The sequence below is a fragment of the Micropterus dolomieu genome, linkage group LG02 (genome assembly GCF_021292245.1).
Source record: "Micropterus dolomieu isolate WLL.071019.BEF.003 ecotype Adirondacks linkage group LG02, ASM2129224v1, whole genome shotgun sequence".
In the NCBI taxonomy this organism is placed as follows: domain Eukaryota; kingdom Metazoa; phylum Chordata; class Actinopteri; order Centrarchiformes; family Centrarchidae; genus Micropterus; species Micropterus dolomieu.
This window is the reverse complement of record NC_060151.1, coordinates 12,572,336-12,588,609: the sequence shown is the minus strand read 5'-3', so window position 1 is coordinate 12,588,609 and position 16,274 is coordinate 12,572,336. Positions and strand designations below refer to the sequence as shown.

Here is a 16,274-nt window from a genome sequence, read left to right as displayed (position 1 = left end):
CAGAGGATGGGTACATGGTGGCCATAAAGGGATGGACATGGTCAGAAACAATGCTCAGGTAGGCCGTGGCATTTAAACGATGCCCAATTGGCACTAAGGGGCCTAAAGTGTGCCAAGAAAACATCCCCCACACCATTACACCACCACCACCAGCCTGCACAGTGGTAACAAGGCATGATGGATCCATGTTCTCATTCTGTTTACGCCAAATTCTGACTCTACCATCTGAATGTCTCAACAGAAATCGAGACTCATCAGACCAGGCAACATTTTTCCAGTCTTCAACTGTCCAATTTTGGTAAGCTCTTGCAAATTGTAGCCTCTTTTTCCTATTTGTAGTAGAGATGAGTGGTACCCGGTGGGGTCTTCTGCTGTTGTAGCCCATCCGCCTCAAGGTTGTGCGTGTTGTGGCTTCACAAATGCTTTGCTGCATACCTCGGTTGTAACGAGTGGTTATTTCAGTTAAAGTTGCTCTTCTATCAGCTTGAATCAGTCGGCCCATTCTCCTCTTACTTCTAGTATCAACAAGGCATTTTCGCCCACAGGACTGCCGCATACTGGCAACACCAACAACCATGCCACGCTCAAAATTGCTTAAATCACCTTTCTTTCCCATTCTGACATTCAGTTTGGAGTTCAGGAGATTGTCTTGACCAGGACCAAACCCCTAAATGCATTGAAGCAATTGCCATGTGATTGGTTGATTAGATAATTGCATTAATGAGAAATTGAACAGGTGTTCCTAATAATCCTTTAGGTGAGTGTATATGTTATCACAGGACTGAAATGTAATACTTGGGGCAAGTAATAACAACCAAACAAACAGTTGACCTTGTTTTAATTGTTGTTTTTTTGTCAAACTATCCAATCATTGTTTTGTAATTATTTTTTGAGTGTCAAGTTGGAAGAAAGAGCTCTGCTTTGGAGCCTTCACTCTCAACAAGCAACAGTGTTCCTCAGTCTGACTAGGATCTGTCTGATCTGATCTATTTATGTCTAAAAAGATTAACTTTCTCTGCAGGACATCAACGCGAGGTCGGTGGCAGGAAGTGGCTCAATGTCTCTGTCTGCGTTTCTTGGCAGAAAGAGAAAGAGAAATTAAAAATATGCAGGATAGAGTCAGTCACAGAGAGATGGGAAGAATTAAAGGAGGGGAGAGGGAAAGCAGAGCCCAGAAACTGGATGACAGACTTTTAATCTGCTGGAATTGAGAGGAAGACAGGAGGACGCAACTTATATAACTGACAATGAACCTGGAGTGAAACATTACGGGCTAATTGCTAATTCGCTCCCTCACTGAAAAGGAACTTGTGCTGCCTGAAATCGTCCTGTCTGTGTGTCTCCTCACCGGTGAGGTGGTCAGAGGTGGGGGCCACTCGGCACTTCTTGAAGAAGGCGTCTGTTTCGACGTCCACCACCAGCAGACGGGCCACATTCCCGCCGGCTTTAATGGCAGCCACTACTTCTGAATGTGTCTTCCCTTCCATTGACACACCATTCACCTGAAGAGACAAAGAGATTATTGTAGATTTTTTAAAAACAAAATGTAAAACATTGTTTCTTTTTAGGTGGGACTGTTTTGACTGTTTTGTCTTTGCTTCCAACACAGAAGTGAACAAACTGTTTTCATCACTGTGTCTGCCGGAGGCTCCAGGTCAGGAAATCCTGTGTGTCCACACACAAATGCACGTATGCATGCACACGCACACATTCTTTCAACAACTAACTTACAAAACAACCAACTTTACATGTTATGTGGTACTTGACTGTGTGACAGCTGTACTTTAACTCTCTGGTATACAGTAACTCAACATGTCAGGTCGCACCAGCTGAGTGTTCTGGGATAAAATCGCCATGGGAAAGCATGTGAGAAATGTCTCGAAGGGTGTGTGTGTGTGTGTTTAGGTCATAGGGTGGACCTGCATGTCTAAGCCAGTCCCACAGGAGAAGCTGGACAATAGATGCTTGGCCAGTAACAGCAGTAACAAAGGCAGTCTGCTCCCCACAAAGCCCTGCTCCTCAGTGGGTGGTGTGGCTGTTTGGGGCCCTATTGGGGGCTGGAAATCCCTCGCTAGACTCTCTTACAGACCTGAAACTTTATCCTCTTTGTGTCCTGCTTCTGATTCTGATTCCTCCTTTTCATTTCACTCTAGTTCTGATATTTTCTGTGCAGTCATTCACGTGCTCGGCTGCAAAATGCCAGGGGGGCGGGCGTGATTGTCCACATCAGTGGAGATGCCGCTGCTCTGATGTGTTACAACAACGTACTACACTGAATGAGTCAGAAACGTTCATTGTAAGTTGATTCTCGTTCTCCTGGTTAAATAATAGGTGGAAGTATGGTTGTAAAATACAACCACAAGGCCACAAGGTTTTATGGTTGATATAGAGGACAGTACAAAGTGGTCTGTGGTAGGCCAAAAGTACAGTGACAACCCTGTCTCTCATATAGTACGACATATTGCAATCAGTTTCAAAATATGATTGCATATTGTGGAGCATAACAGTATCATATCACACTTCATATTACTTATATCAAACTTTTTTTTTACTGATGCGATTTGGAAATTGCAGTAGTTCGTTTTTACACACACATCTCTCTGTGGGCTAGTGTACACACAAAAAAAAGGAGGTGGGCAGAGCAGACCCCAGACGAGTTAAGAAGCTGATGATTCCAGCGTGAGGCTGCCCACAGTGACAGTTACACCATAGTCCTCTGGCGGATATAAGACCCCACGCACGCTGTTAGTTCACATTCCACTGAACACGCTGGGATAAGAGCTAACCACATGGTTTACTCTGATACTACTGGAGAACATTTCTTTAGGTGGATATGAATTAGTCAGATCACTTTTCTGCAGTGGTGGGGGAAACATTCAGATCCTTTACTTAAGTAAAAGAACAGTATGTCACTGTAAAAATACTACACTGTAAAAGTCCTTCATTGAAAATGTTACTTAAGTACAATTATGTAAGTAAGCTCAGAAAAAAGTTACTAAATATTAAAAGTAAAAGTACTCATTTGTAGATGATTTTTACTGCTGCATTAATGTAAGAAAGTGATTCTACTGAATTTTGATCTTTCATTATGGATAGGGCTGGGTATCGACAGTTATCAGCAGTATCAACAGTTACCAAATTTCCAAGAACCGCAGATTCGTTAAGACTCCCACAGTTCGATTTTGCTTATCGGTTTCTAACTTTTTGCATATTTCAGTCGCGCTCCCGATTGAACTGCAGTGAGCATTTTACAGTCCACAAAAGCTGAACTTATCTGCCAGAACGTGCTAAGCAGACCGAACGTCACATCTTTGTTATGCAGTACATGAACAAAGAAGAGAATAGATTACTTCTGTTTCCATTCCTGGATTATGGCGGACTGCAGCAAACGCTCAAAGGTTCGGCTTTGCTTCACTAAAACAGATAACACCACAGCAAAATGTAACATCTGCAGAAAGGATATTTGGTGCAAGGGAGGAAGCACCTCATAAATGTTGAATCATTTACTTCAGCACGGCATGAATCTGAAGCAACTGAAGTGTTCACTGTGTTACGGTCTCCTACACTGACTCCCCAGATACAGCTAACGCTAACAGTGTCACGCTCAGGTACAAAACACAGATAAGCTGACATTGACCTTTTACAGTGAAGATAAACAAATGATGTCTACAAATTATTCCAACATATTTTTTTTAGAGACGCCCTTCTAGTAAAGAAACTCCTTTCACTTTAGCCATGACGGAGAAGGTGAGCAAGTAGAAAGTGGATGAATGTCACTGAGCAGTGACAAGATTTATGGTGAAGGGGTTGGAATCAGAACAGAGATTCAATAAGTAGAATTGTAATCGATAAAACTGAAACGATACCCAACCCTAAATACGGATGAATCTGCAGATTATTTTATTATTAATCAACTGATTGTTTGGTTTGTAAAGATTATGAAAATTGTGTGAAATACTGTCACAATAACACAGAGCCCAAAGTGACAACTTTCATAATGCTTGTTTGGTCCAACCAATAGTCCAAACCTCAAAATTATTGTTAAGAAATTAAAATAAATACAAAGGTAAAGCAGCAAATCCGCACATTTGTGAAGCTGGTACCATGAAATTATGCATGACAAAATGACTTGAAACAATGATCAAAATACTCAATCGATTAATTGACTAGTTGTTTCAGCCACATGTCCCCCTGAAATGTAGTGGAGTAGAAGTAGAAAGCGGCATGAGAAGAATAAACTCAGATAAAGTACAGGTGTCTCTAACTTGTAGTTAAGTACAGTACTTTAGGTAATGTTACACTCCACCTCTGCTTTTCTCTTTTAAAACAAATACATTTATGTAGCCAGTCCCTCAAACTTGTATGTTGATACTTTTATATTCCATCCTAAAAGACTAAGAAAATATTTTAATATTTATTTTAAGACCTGATATTCAGCATCAATCATTAATGGAAATGATGCAACTCCATAAACAAAGAGGGTCCATTTTCACACAATGACAAAAAACTGAATTAGTGGGGCACTGGGAAGAAGAAGTGCAATGATTACTCGATTAATCAATTAGTTGTCAACTATTAAATCAATCTTCAGCTTTTTTGATAACAATTAATCACTTTGAGTCCTTTTTTAAAGAAAAAATGTCCAAATGTCCTCATTTGTGAATATTTTCTGGTTTCTTTGCTCCTCAGTAAATTGAATATTTTAGGTTGTGTACAAAAAAGAGACATTTGAGGAAAATAATTGACAGATTAATCAATGATGAAAATAATTGTTAATTGCAGCCGTACCGGGGAGTCATTAACAGAAAATATTACTCTCTTTTTCTCATAGAAAGTAAACAGGCTGTCTATTTCATAACGTATAGGTTAGGCCTGATCCCATGCCACCCCATTCTTCTCTATTTTTATCCAAGTAAAAAAAACAACAACTTACAGACTGTCTAGAGCGGAAGAATGGCAGACCATTCAGGATACACTTTTTGCATGGATATTTTTGTGTTGCTCTAAGGACTCTAATCAGTTACTTGGTTTACTCTGTAACAAATTAAGGACAATTAATGAAGCAAAGTAAGGGACTTGCATTAATGCTTCTTACATAAGACCAAACCTTGGCTCCTGTTCAAGGAGTTTCTAAACTACAACGTTACCAGACCAATAATAATTTCCCTTAAAGTCCCTTTTATTACCCCATTCTGAGTTACTGCCCTGCGTGGTCTAGCACTGTCTTTATTAAAGTACCTGTACTATCCTGTCCTGGGGCAGCAGACCTGCCCTCTCTGCTGGAGAGTCTTCATCCACAGCTCTGATGTACTGGCCCGGCCGCGCCCGCTCACTGTGTAGGTTGAAGCCATATCCGTTTGAGCCTCGCTGGATCACACAGAGACGTGGCCGCAGTTCAGTGCATACCTCCTGGAAGAGGCCAGAGAAGAAAGAGAAAACAGGTACAGTGTGTTAATACACTGTATGTGATATGCATCAATGAAACAACACATTAGCCTCTAAAAATACCTCCACCATAGGTGTCTGTTTGGGAAGAACAAGAGGCACAAAGATTACGGAGAGCTCCAGTGACTCGTTAACCATGAATATAAAGCCGAGGTTGAACATACAGGTGGCTGCTGCATGCTGATATGTTGTGCAGCTTGTTTTTAGCAATCATGAGTAAACTGAAGCTGCTGTTTGACTCCACGTGACTCCAAACTGCTCGCCAGGAAGGAAGAGGGTCTTGTGATTGGAGGTCTGCTGGGAATGTTTGTGGAGAATTTGGGGAGGGGGTAGATGGAGGCAGCCGGCTTGACTCTGGCCTTGTCGGCTTGGGGAAGGGACCGGTTCCGGTGTGGTCTGCAGCCTTTTCTCGCTCCATGCTCCCATGGAGGACAATGGAAGCTGGGCGTTGACCTCTGACCGCCTCCCCTCTCCCTGTCCCATCCAGTCCCGCTCTGGGATGGCAGGAAGAGTCAGGGTTGTATTGTCATCCAGGAAAAAGCTTGAGCAAGAGCCTCCCTTCCGTTGTATGGAAAAGACAATTTCTTTATTTAGCAGAGGGGCCTTAAATGGCTGTCATCAAAGAGGTCAAAACGCAAAAGTGAAACACAGGAGCTACAGAGAGAGAGACAGCGCTGGTCAGGTTAATCTTTGTCAGTGCGACAAAATCTGACCTGACACTCCCTCCACATCAGAGCGGCTGTGTGCTCCCGCCCTCTGTCAACTGAGCACTCGAAGACAATGAACAACCTCTATAAATAAGTCAGTGCGGATGACTCACTTTCTACAGAAAACACTGGCAGGAGGCCGATTGGTTAAAGCTACTTCATAAACATCAGTTGACATAAATTCACTTAAAATATGTGAGGCGATGAGACTTAACATTTTCCCTCCTATACAGCCCGACACTGGCACTGAATGATTATGTGAGCCAGTTGTTCCTTAACAGACCTCCATCAAGAATTCACTTTTCTCAGTAAAACCTCTTACTTGGTCCCGTTTTCAGGAATAACAGATGGGAAACACCAGCATCTTAAGAAGATATGCTGTTTGCAATTAACCACTCTAGACAAAAATAATATAAATAATGAGGGCATTGTTAAAAACACACTTTGCAAACGTTCCAAATATGATGGAGTGGTACTTTCAAACTGGGAATTTTATTTCCTAGAAATCATGTGATGTAGCAACAGTAAACTGCACGCACACACGTACACACACACACACACACACACACACACACCACACTTGTGTTCATCAATCCAGTTGATCTGTGACCATTTCCAAAGTGCAGACAAAACATAAACATAACAGCTTTCTGTCTTCTACTTGGTGCTCTGTGACAGCAGAGTAAAGGCCTAATTTGCAGTCTGGTGCTCACCACTATTAAGATTACAAGGTGCTCTCAACTCCTCTAACTGTAAAGCACTATCCACAATTAGTTTATGTGCTGTTGGGCACCCAAACGCAGACGTCACGCTGAGTGCCATCGACACACAGCCTTGCATTAGACTCTCCGACACTCATCGGCTGCTCTATCTGACATTAGGCGTCCCTGAGAGAGAGGCTCTGGCAGGGAAAACAGAGGAGGGTTTGTGTCAGAGAGGAGTGGAGGGCAGAAGAATCTCCACGCGGGTCTGAAATCTGTGGAATCTGCTGAACACACACAAGCCAGGAGGGAATCCAAGGACCCACTATTTGTCAAATAACTGTGCGCTTGTGTTTCTGCTGTACATTTCTCTTATTGGTCCACCATGGCGTTCCAGCCAGTATGCGATAGGCACAGCTGCCAGTTATGTATCAAAGGAACAACCACAGAACATCCACAGGACGTTCTCTAAAATACAATCTGTTATCATAACTCCACCGAGGCTCGTGGCTAAAACAGAGTGACATACTGAACGGCCTTATCTTTACACAGTGAGTACAATGAAATGTTTTGTGGCTTAGCTTTGGCCTGAGGTCAACATTACTTCAGGGACATTTGTATCTTTCTTCTCTGACTCTGTGTTTTGTTTAGAGTACGTCCAGGACCCTAAAGCATCTGCCAGTACATGATATGTGGAAGGACAACACAGATTCACTTATCTACTTCCTCACATTTAGTTGGGTTATTGTAAGGCTACGGCAGGGTTGTGAAAATCCTCAGCTTCCTCTTGTAATGTCATAGTTCAGCACAACATCATCTCACCTGTGCAAAACTCCTGTTCTTGCTTTGGGATCACAAAATTAGAGGTCGACCGATATGGTTTTTTTCACGCCGATGCCGATACCGATCTTTTGAAATCCGGGTCGGCCGATGGCTGATTAATGCTGCCGATTTATTTTGGCCGATATTTGCTTGGTTTTTAACCTCTATTTGCACCGAACTGAAGCACAGAAATCCGCGTTGATATTCGTCCGACCGATTAATCGTCCGACCGATTAATCGGTCGACCTCTACACAAAATAATTGTAATTTTTTTCAAATAATGACAAAAGGTTTCTGTGACCGTCAAACAAATAACTTGATATGACGTGATATCTTGTTTGGCATGTTCAAATTCTAAGAACCATCCTCATTATCATTATTTCCAACTGTTACTGTGACTTCTGTGACCCAGAAAAATAGCGTATCGAGATGAGCACGCTCTCTGTGTGACACAAACGTTCCTTTGAGGAGGGAAGTGCTGAACAGGAACTGTCGACACATCTTCCCACAATATGCTTCCCTCTGCGCTGGCTCAACTTCCTGACATGAAAGAGAAATCTATATACAAAATACACACCCAAACATGTGCATGAAAAAACACATATGCACACCAACAAGGAGGCTTTCATTAGTTAGCATTTAGAGGATGAATTGTCTCTAAAGAAACTGACGCTGTTCTGCAAGGGCACCGTCGCTGCATCCTGGCCTTAGTGCTGCCCTGGACGATTGTGATTGGTTTAAGAAATGCAAATAAGCCAGCATTTTCTTCTCCCTTTACCAGAATGATCTCCAGCACTGACGGAGAAAGGTATGGCTATGCAAAACTACTGATCCCCCAATATAAACATAAGCTATTACATGACACTCATCCCATCTTAACCTGAAACAAACTGTAAAACAAGCTGAATGTGAGGGAAGGAGGAAGAAGCTTGGAGAAGACTTTCTCGAGATTAGTTTCAAATGTCACAGGCGCCAGTACGTTACCTTGGCATTGAATGAATAGTTCAGTATTTTGGGAATAACACTTACTCGCTTCTTGGCAAAACAACAATTTCATAGGGGGTTATGTGCCAGACTACTTCTCGGTCGACCAGTAACTTCCTCGAGTCTCTGCTGGTTGCCTGGCAACTGCTCACAGCCAAGAAATAGGAAATAGTAAAGCACACCACCCCCCTTAAAGAGGGTGAGATGTCGTTTTTACACGTTGGTTTTTGTACTGATTAAACAAAGAAAGATATAACATGTTAATGAGTGAGCTACAGAGATGCTGAAAGTCGGACAGAGCCAGGTCAGCCTTTTCCCCCCTGCTTCCAGTCTTTATGCTACGCTAAGCTAACCGGCTTCATGTTGACTATTACAGACATGACAGTGATATCTATCTTCTCATCTTAGTTTCCGCAAAATAACAAACAGACTGAGAAGATCCAAATTACTGTGTTGCGTTAAGGTTTATCCTTCTTTCACAACAGACGCTTTCCCTCTCATGCTGTCAGACAGATTTCCCCATCAAGGGTTAATGGTTGCTTACATTTTGAATAATGGCACACATGTACATGCTGCTGTGTGTGAGTGGTAAACTGTTTTATCTCACTCACCTCATAACGTCGTAAGTAAATGCAGCACATGCTCACATGCTATACAGGCTACCTATTGTTTTTCTCTTCAGAGACACAGATAGTGCTGTAAATGACTGTGCTGCAGTACATGTACACTGTGTATGACGTTCTTCTTGGATGATGTATCATGAGTTGCACGGTACACCAGCGGTGCTTGCGTGGGTAAGGAGTGGACATTTAGCATAGGTCAACAGGGCCGTGTTGAGCGACAGACGTCAAATTTGAACGTTTTCACCGAGGTGACACTCATTCAAAGGTTCACATTGTTGGTCAGTTAGTGGGGCATTTCCTTGGTGTGTGTTCAACAATTCCTCACCGGGCATACCACAATTTTCAACGACACCCGCTGGTATAGATATTCAACTAACAGAGGCTGTTACTGAAACAGTACTGAAACTGACTTGGAAGATACACAGTTAGGTAACACTCAACAGTCCAAATAAGGTTAAACCATTTTCTGTCATGTAGAAAGTAGAAGTGCATTATATTTCCACAAATGTCAAATGAACCAACTTCACTCTAACATCTGCTGCTCTTTCGCCTCTTTCAGGCAGCTAATGTCTGCATTGTTTCTCTCTCCACTGCACAGACTTCAGTAGGCTTCAGCAACTACAAGTAAGCCACTGCTTTAAATACCAGTCACTCAGATTACAACAATACAAACAATACCAGGGCCCATGTTAATATTCTCCAAACACACTTTTTAGTCGCACAGCTATCTCTCGCAACTCTCACTGCTGCTCCAGCACGCAGTTGTCTCTATGTGTTTTTAAGAGTTTTCCCACACAGAGATTGACGTAATCCTGATTTGTTCCTGGTTTTCCTCGAGAAGCTGTGATAACCAGAAGACAAGATACCAAGGCAAGGTTAAACTTAAAGGCCTCTGATGTAGCTGCAGCTCCACGAACCACGTGTATGGCTCTAGCTGAAGCTATAACTCTCTTGAAACTGAGGCAATGAATCCCATATAACACTATTTTAGGAGAGTCTTTGCTTCCTGGAATGTACAGTGAATATTTAAAACACAAATTATAGTTTTGAAAACAGCTTTTTGTAACAAATGGCCACAGGAATTTTCTTGGTGTCTTAAAAAGGCATTTTATATGTTTTTTTTGTGTTGATATGAATGATAGAAAAGCTAAAGGGTCAAGTAACAAGAGATAAGATTACTAACCTAATTAGTAATTAGATTACTACTAATTGTATTTCATGGTCATAACAGCTTCACATTGAAGCCAAAATAACAAGAGCACATATTACATACATACATACATATAAATGAACCCTTATATAAACAAGCCATGCTAGCAGCTCTGTGAGGCTAAATGCCAACATCAGCACACTAACATGCTTGCAGTGACAATGCTAACATGCTGATGTTTAGGAATAATATATTCATTAATAATAAATAATTATCTTAGTGTGTCAGCATGCTAACATTTGTTAATCAGCATTAACCACACAATGACGGGAATGTCATAAGTATTCTAGTATTTTGTCGTAAAAAAAAGGACAAATAAAAATTTGATCTGATGATGGCGCTAGCTGAATCGTCAGCAACATGGATTTGTGTATCACATTTTATTGCAACCCATGAGATAGTTATTCAATCTGGACCAAATTGGTGGAACCATCAACAGACAGACATAGCCATCCCTGGAGCAATGCCACTAGGATGTTGACAAGTGATAAAATGTTAGCATGCATATCGCCCCACAAAATGAGCACAGAGTCTTTGTTTTTGCCTCCAAGGTACCCACAGGAGAGTGTTTGACAGGCCAGATTGATTGATTTGCATCTTCAAAACCTTCTCAGAGAGTACTAAAAAGTAGCCTCCACAATAAGCATCCATCATGTTAATCACCCGCTGCCACCCTCTGAATCAGCCACCAGAGGCTTGAATCTGCCAGGCTCTCCTGCTGATTCTGCTCGACAGAGGCGCGCTGTAGCTGCGAGCGCTTCAGTCTCTGGCATGGAGGGAGCAGTCTGAGTGTGTGTGTGGGAGAGAGAGAGATGCCTGCCAGTTACCGTACTTCATATTTTCCCCGTGTTCGGCCAGAGGACTGATGTGTAACTATGGGCCTTAATAAGGGAGCTCACATATAGGCCGTCTATTACTGTAGGCTGGTGTCATTCCTGCACAGCCCTGGGTCTCTGACCCAACTACTTTTTTTTTGTTTCACATACCCAGAAAAAGGTCACATGCTGAAATATCCTATAATAAAGTAAACACCTCACTGACGTATTTCAACTGTTGCCACTGAAACTCACAAGTTCTGCAAATCATCAACTGATACCTGCCACACTCAGCTCATCTGTGCATGCAGACATGTCTTCTTTCATCTCCATGTATCACTCTCGCTCCTTCTGCTGCACAACCCCTCCTCCCCTCACTCTAATAAGAGAGGGCAGCTTTCCCATGAGTTTGGCCTCTTTGATCAGTATAAAGAATAACCGCTGAAGTGACACCCTGCCAGGCACTGTGGTTACTCAGTGACATGACAAATCGTTGGCCTCCCGGTCCTTGTGATTGTCATGTGTAGCTTTTTGACGGAGATTAAGAGCCTCAAGGCCAGACTTTATAAATGTTTGATGTAAACCTGCTTCCTTTTAAACAAGCACAGCACAGGTTTTGTCCTCTTGAGTATACGGAGCGCACCACTCTCTCAGGCAGGACGGGAGTGTTGGATTTCAAGTTGGACCATTGAACCAGCTGTGAGGCAGACAGACAGGGGAACAAAGCACATTACTGTCCCTCCACCTTCCATTTGAGGATGGGACAAGCTGGCTCTACAAGACACCAAAGAAAGGCTCTGCCGAGGGTTCCCATTGCAATATACTCTTTAGGGGAAACCCTGAAAATAGAAAAGTAACGTCAGTCATCACAAAAGGGATACAGGTACTGATTAGAACCTTTAAGATCTTTGAAAATCGAGCAAGTAGGATCTGCAGAGCCTTCTGCAGCGTCCATGTTTAGTTTGTCCACTCTGTAGTCTTCTTTTTAAAAAAAACATGATTGCTTTCCACCCAGCGCAAACCAAGGAGTCAACAAGTGTTATCTCCCCTGCCAGTCTTCCTGTCTCTGACCCTCCACCCTTGCAGAGCTGAAACCAGCATCAGCTCAACAATCTGTAACGCAAGTTACTCTTCCACCTTTGACACACAAACACACGGAGCACAGCAGCGTTTGATGTAAGAAAAATTCCATTTAGAGAAAGAGAGGAAAGCCGCACAGAAAATACAGAAGTTGGAACGTGTGAACACAGACGTTCGGACTTCGTTGTTAAGCAAAAGTGACAACGTGATGTGGTCACACTCAGCATTACATTTACGCCTGTGCTATATGAGCAAATTCCAGTAGTTCATTACGTAGCCAGAGCGGTATGAGCTTTTCAGTCACGAGAATAATAAAATGTTGTGTCTAATTGTAGATGTTTTACTCAAGAATGAGCCAAAACAAACAAAAAACAAACAAACAAACAAAAAACTTCTTTGGTGTTCTTTCAGCTTACGTTAAGGATTGTCTACATTTTCCTAAATAAATTAATAAACCTCAACTACTTGTTGTATCATGCTGTTAGTGGAGCATTTAGGCAGCGGGCCATAATGAAGACAAAGGTATTAGCGGGGGCAAGAGATGGAGAGTTACCAGTAAGTCATGCTCTTTACTTAAAACATGCCTTGTGGTGCATTATTGATGCTACTGTTCTTTTCTCTTGTGTGATGAGTTCTCCTTGGATGACTGGTGAATGTACTTGGTTATTTTTCCCAGTGTATGAAAAATGTTGAATGATGTTTTGCGGAAGGTTTGTCACTCTTTGGAGCTGAACAGGAACTATCTCAACATAATGGCTGGCCATCTTCTGTATGTTTGTTATTTGTGTTATCCACAGAAATAAGAATGATTAAAGCCATGACAGGGTGTGCTTGGCCCAGTGGTGCTTTGAGCTAAACAGGCTGATGCTAAGCAGGTATATTTACAGGTATGTTTACCATGTTTATCATCTTACTTTTACGTGTTAGCATGCTAACATTTGCTAATTAGCACTAAACACAAAATACAGATGAGGCTGATGGGAATGTCATTTTTCAAGGTGTTTGGCCATAAACTTACGTATTGGACAAAATAAAATTTTGACCTCATGTTGGCGCTAGAGGAAACGCCAGATGGATCACCAAACTCATAATGAGTCATCTTCTGGAGTACGTGAAAGTCTGTACAACATTTAATTGTGTTCATCCAATAGCCGCTGAGATATTTCAGACTGGACCAAAGAGGTGGACCGACAGACAGATGTGATAGACCGGCAACGCCATCTATAGAGCATCACCAAAATACTATGACCACAAAACAAAATGGAGCAAGGAAAGCAAACTATATTACTAATTGTTGACTTTAAACAATATACAACAAGGAATTTTGGGATCCATTCTTTCTTTATTTCCTTATTTTGTTATCACAGTGTATGTGAACACCAACATGTACAATAATTCGCTCTGTCTTGGTTGTGCTCAATGTATGGCGTCTCTGTCTTCTACGGTGGGAAGGGAGGTGGACGGCGTGGGGTGAGTCTATTTCAGGGTGAACAGCAAGTCACCCCCCCACCCCGAGCAGGGCGCGGCCCTCCAGCTCATTGTCCAACCGGGGTGGTGAACCCTCAGCAGAATGGAGAGGGAAATGGAATGTGGCACTGTAGAGCCTCCGTGTAGTATCCCATGGGACCTAAACACCCCCCCCCCCACACACACACACACGCTCACACCCACACGGTTCAGGTTCCACCCCTGACCTGGGCCACAGAGGTCCTGGCTGTGGGGACGGGACAGTGGTGCTGTTGTTTGGACTGACGTCATTGAGTAGTTTCAGTGAGCAAGAGTGCTGATGATGATTTGCAAAGACGACATTTCACCATATTGATTATTTGAGTCAATATAGCAATATTATGTTCTCTCTCTTGTGATGTGGTAGAACTGTAACCTTTTGGCAGTTTATAACTGTCTGACATTTAAACAATGATACTACGTAATATATTTTAGAAAATATTGGGTTGTCCTGGTGACCTATAAGGGATTGAGATGCAGACTGTCCTCCCCTCTCTTCTCTCATTTCTTCGCTCCACTGTCGCTAAAAAAGGCCAAAAACTTGCCCAAAAAAGGCTCATACTCTTCGTACTTTGGTACACGCCATTTCTCTAATGATATTCAGCATGTTTTCACTGTTGTCTATGTTTCACCTCCTTGGTAAACAGGTCTTGTAATAAATTATGCGTCACTGTCTTGCATAATACTTCCGATACTCTCGTTATCTCTGGCGACAATTTGTGATAGTGTTGTATCATGAGTTACTCCTATCATGATTCCCACCCATAATACACACAAAAACAGCTACGTCCAAAAGACGTGCGCATAGAGTATAACGACTGCCAGTATCTGGTGGTGGATACTAAAAGACAAACTGAACACATAGCACCAACTAGGCAGAGAGAATCAGGGCACTGCATGCAGCTTACATACGGATGATTTGGGATTTATTCACTGTTAAAGGGTTATATCTAATTTCTATCATCGTCTGTCGCCATTTATCATTTATCACCCGGCCCATACGTGTTACATAACACACTTGAGATTGCACAAATCTTTGAGTGGAAACACATCGAAGCCCCCTGACGCCCTCTTCTTATCACGTGGACCATTTCCCCTGTAACACACAGCCCGACGATCAACAAATAGCAGGACGGGGAACGGTAACTCCCAAACGTTCCCACACGCACATACACCAACATATGCATGTAACATTAATGAGAAAACCCACACAAAACAAATATAAGTGCATCATCTGCCCAAAGGCTCTGTATGAGTAAATGTCAAGTGGCCGCATACGACCAGTCAGAATAAATCACAGAGTACATCTGATCCTGTCAGACAATGACACACACACCATTACCCAGCAGAGCCTGAACAATTCCTGACTTTGTCACAATGGCTTCAATGATGATGAACCAACAAACAGAGTGGAGATAGTGTTTACCTTGAGCCATGATTCAGTGTCTGTTGCTCAAACGACATGCTATTCAACCACTGGTTGATTATGTTATGTATCCTTTTTTGATATCATAGCTGCTCAGATACACAGTGATGGTGAGTTTCTCTAACCTTTAAGCTGTAGTTTACTGTCCCGCTATGGGCTGCTGCTGGGACTCTCCTTACAGGCCAGGGGGGTGAGAAAAGGATGGTGGTGGTGGTGGTGGGCGGGGGGGGGGGGGACATCCACCAACAACAATGACAGGAAACCAGCAAAGGCCTAGACTCTCACAGACAGCAGCAGGCCGCCAGAAACACGCCCCTGACCATCCTGGCTCAAATAGTTACTGTAGGTGTGGCTGTTTCTGCCTCTCATGCATGACAAATGATCATCGAAAGCTCACTTTCTGTTCTATTAACAGAAAGTCTTATTCACACGCTATTCCTGTAGGCATTACATCAGATGTTCAATTCAATTTTCAATTCAATTTTATTTATATAGCGCCAAATCACAACAACAGTTATCTCACAGAGATATAACTGAGTATCATCTGCATAACAATGAAAGCTTATGGAATGTTTCCTGATAATATTGCCTAAAGGAAGCATATATAAAGTGAAGAGGATTGGTCCGAGGACAGATCCTTGAGGAACTCCATGACTAACTTTGGCATGCATGGAGGACTCATCGTTAACATGTACAAACTGAAATCGATCTGATAAATAGGACTTAAACCAGCTTAGAGCGGTTCCTTTAATGCCAATGAAATATTCCAGTCTCTGCAATAGGATCTGATGGTCAATGGTATCAAATGCAGCACTAAGATCTAATAAAACCAGTACAGAGACAAGTCCTTTGTCTGATGCAATAAGGAGGTCATTAGTAATTTTCACCAGTGCTGTCTCTGTGCTATGATGAGCTCTAAATCCTGACTGAAAATCCTCAAATAAACTATTGCTCT

At 42.4% G+C, this 16,274-nt stretch overlaps 1 protein-coding gene across 2 annotated transcripts in view; it reads right to left on the bottom strand.

Moving 5' to 3' along the window:
• The window catches only part of slc9a3r1b (SLC9A3 regulator 1b), a 29,848-nt gene that overhangs the window by 7,166 nt on the left and 6,408 nt on the right, over positions 1–16,274 (bottom strand). For both annotated transcript variants that reach the window (XM_046030827.1, XM_046030833.1), the window contains exons 2-3: positions 5,239–5,409; positions 1,349–1,502 (exon numbers count right to left, since the gene is read on the bottom strand). In XM_046030827.1, the coding sequence (XP_045886783.1) occupies positions 1,349–1,502; positions 5,239–5,409 (325 nt within the window). The remainder of the gene's footprint in view (positions 1–1,348; positions 1,503–5,238; positions 5,410–16,274) is intronic.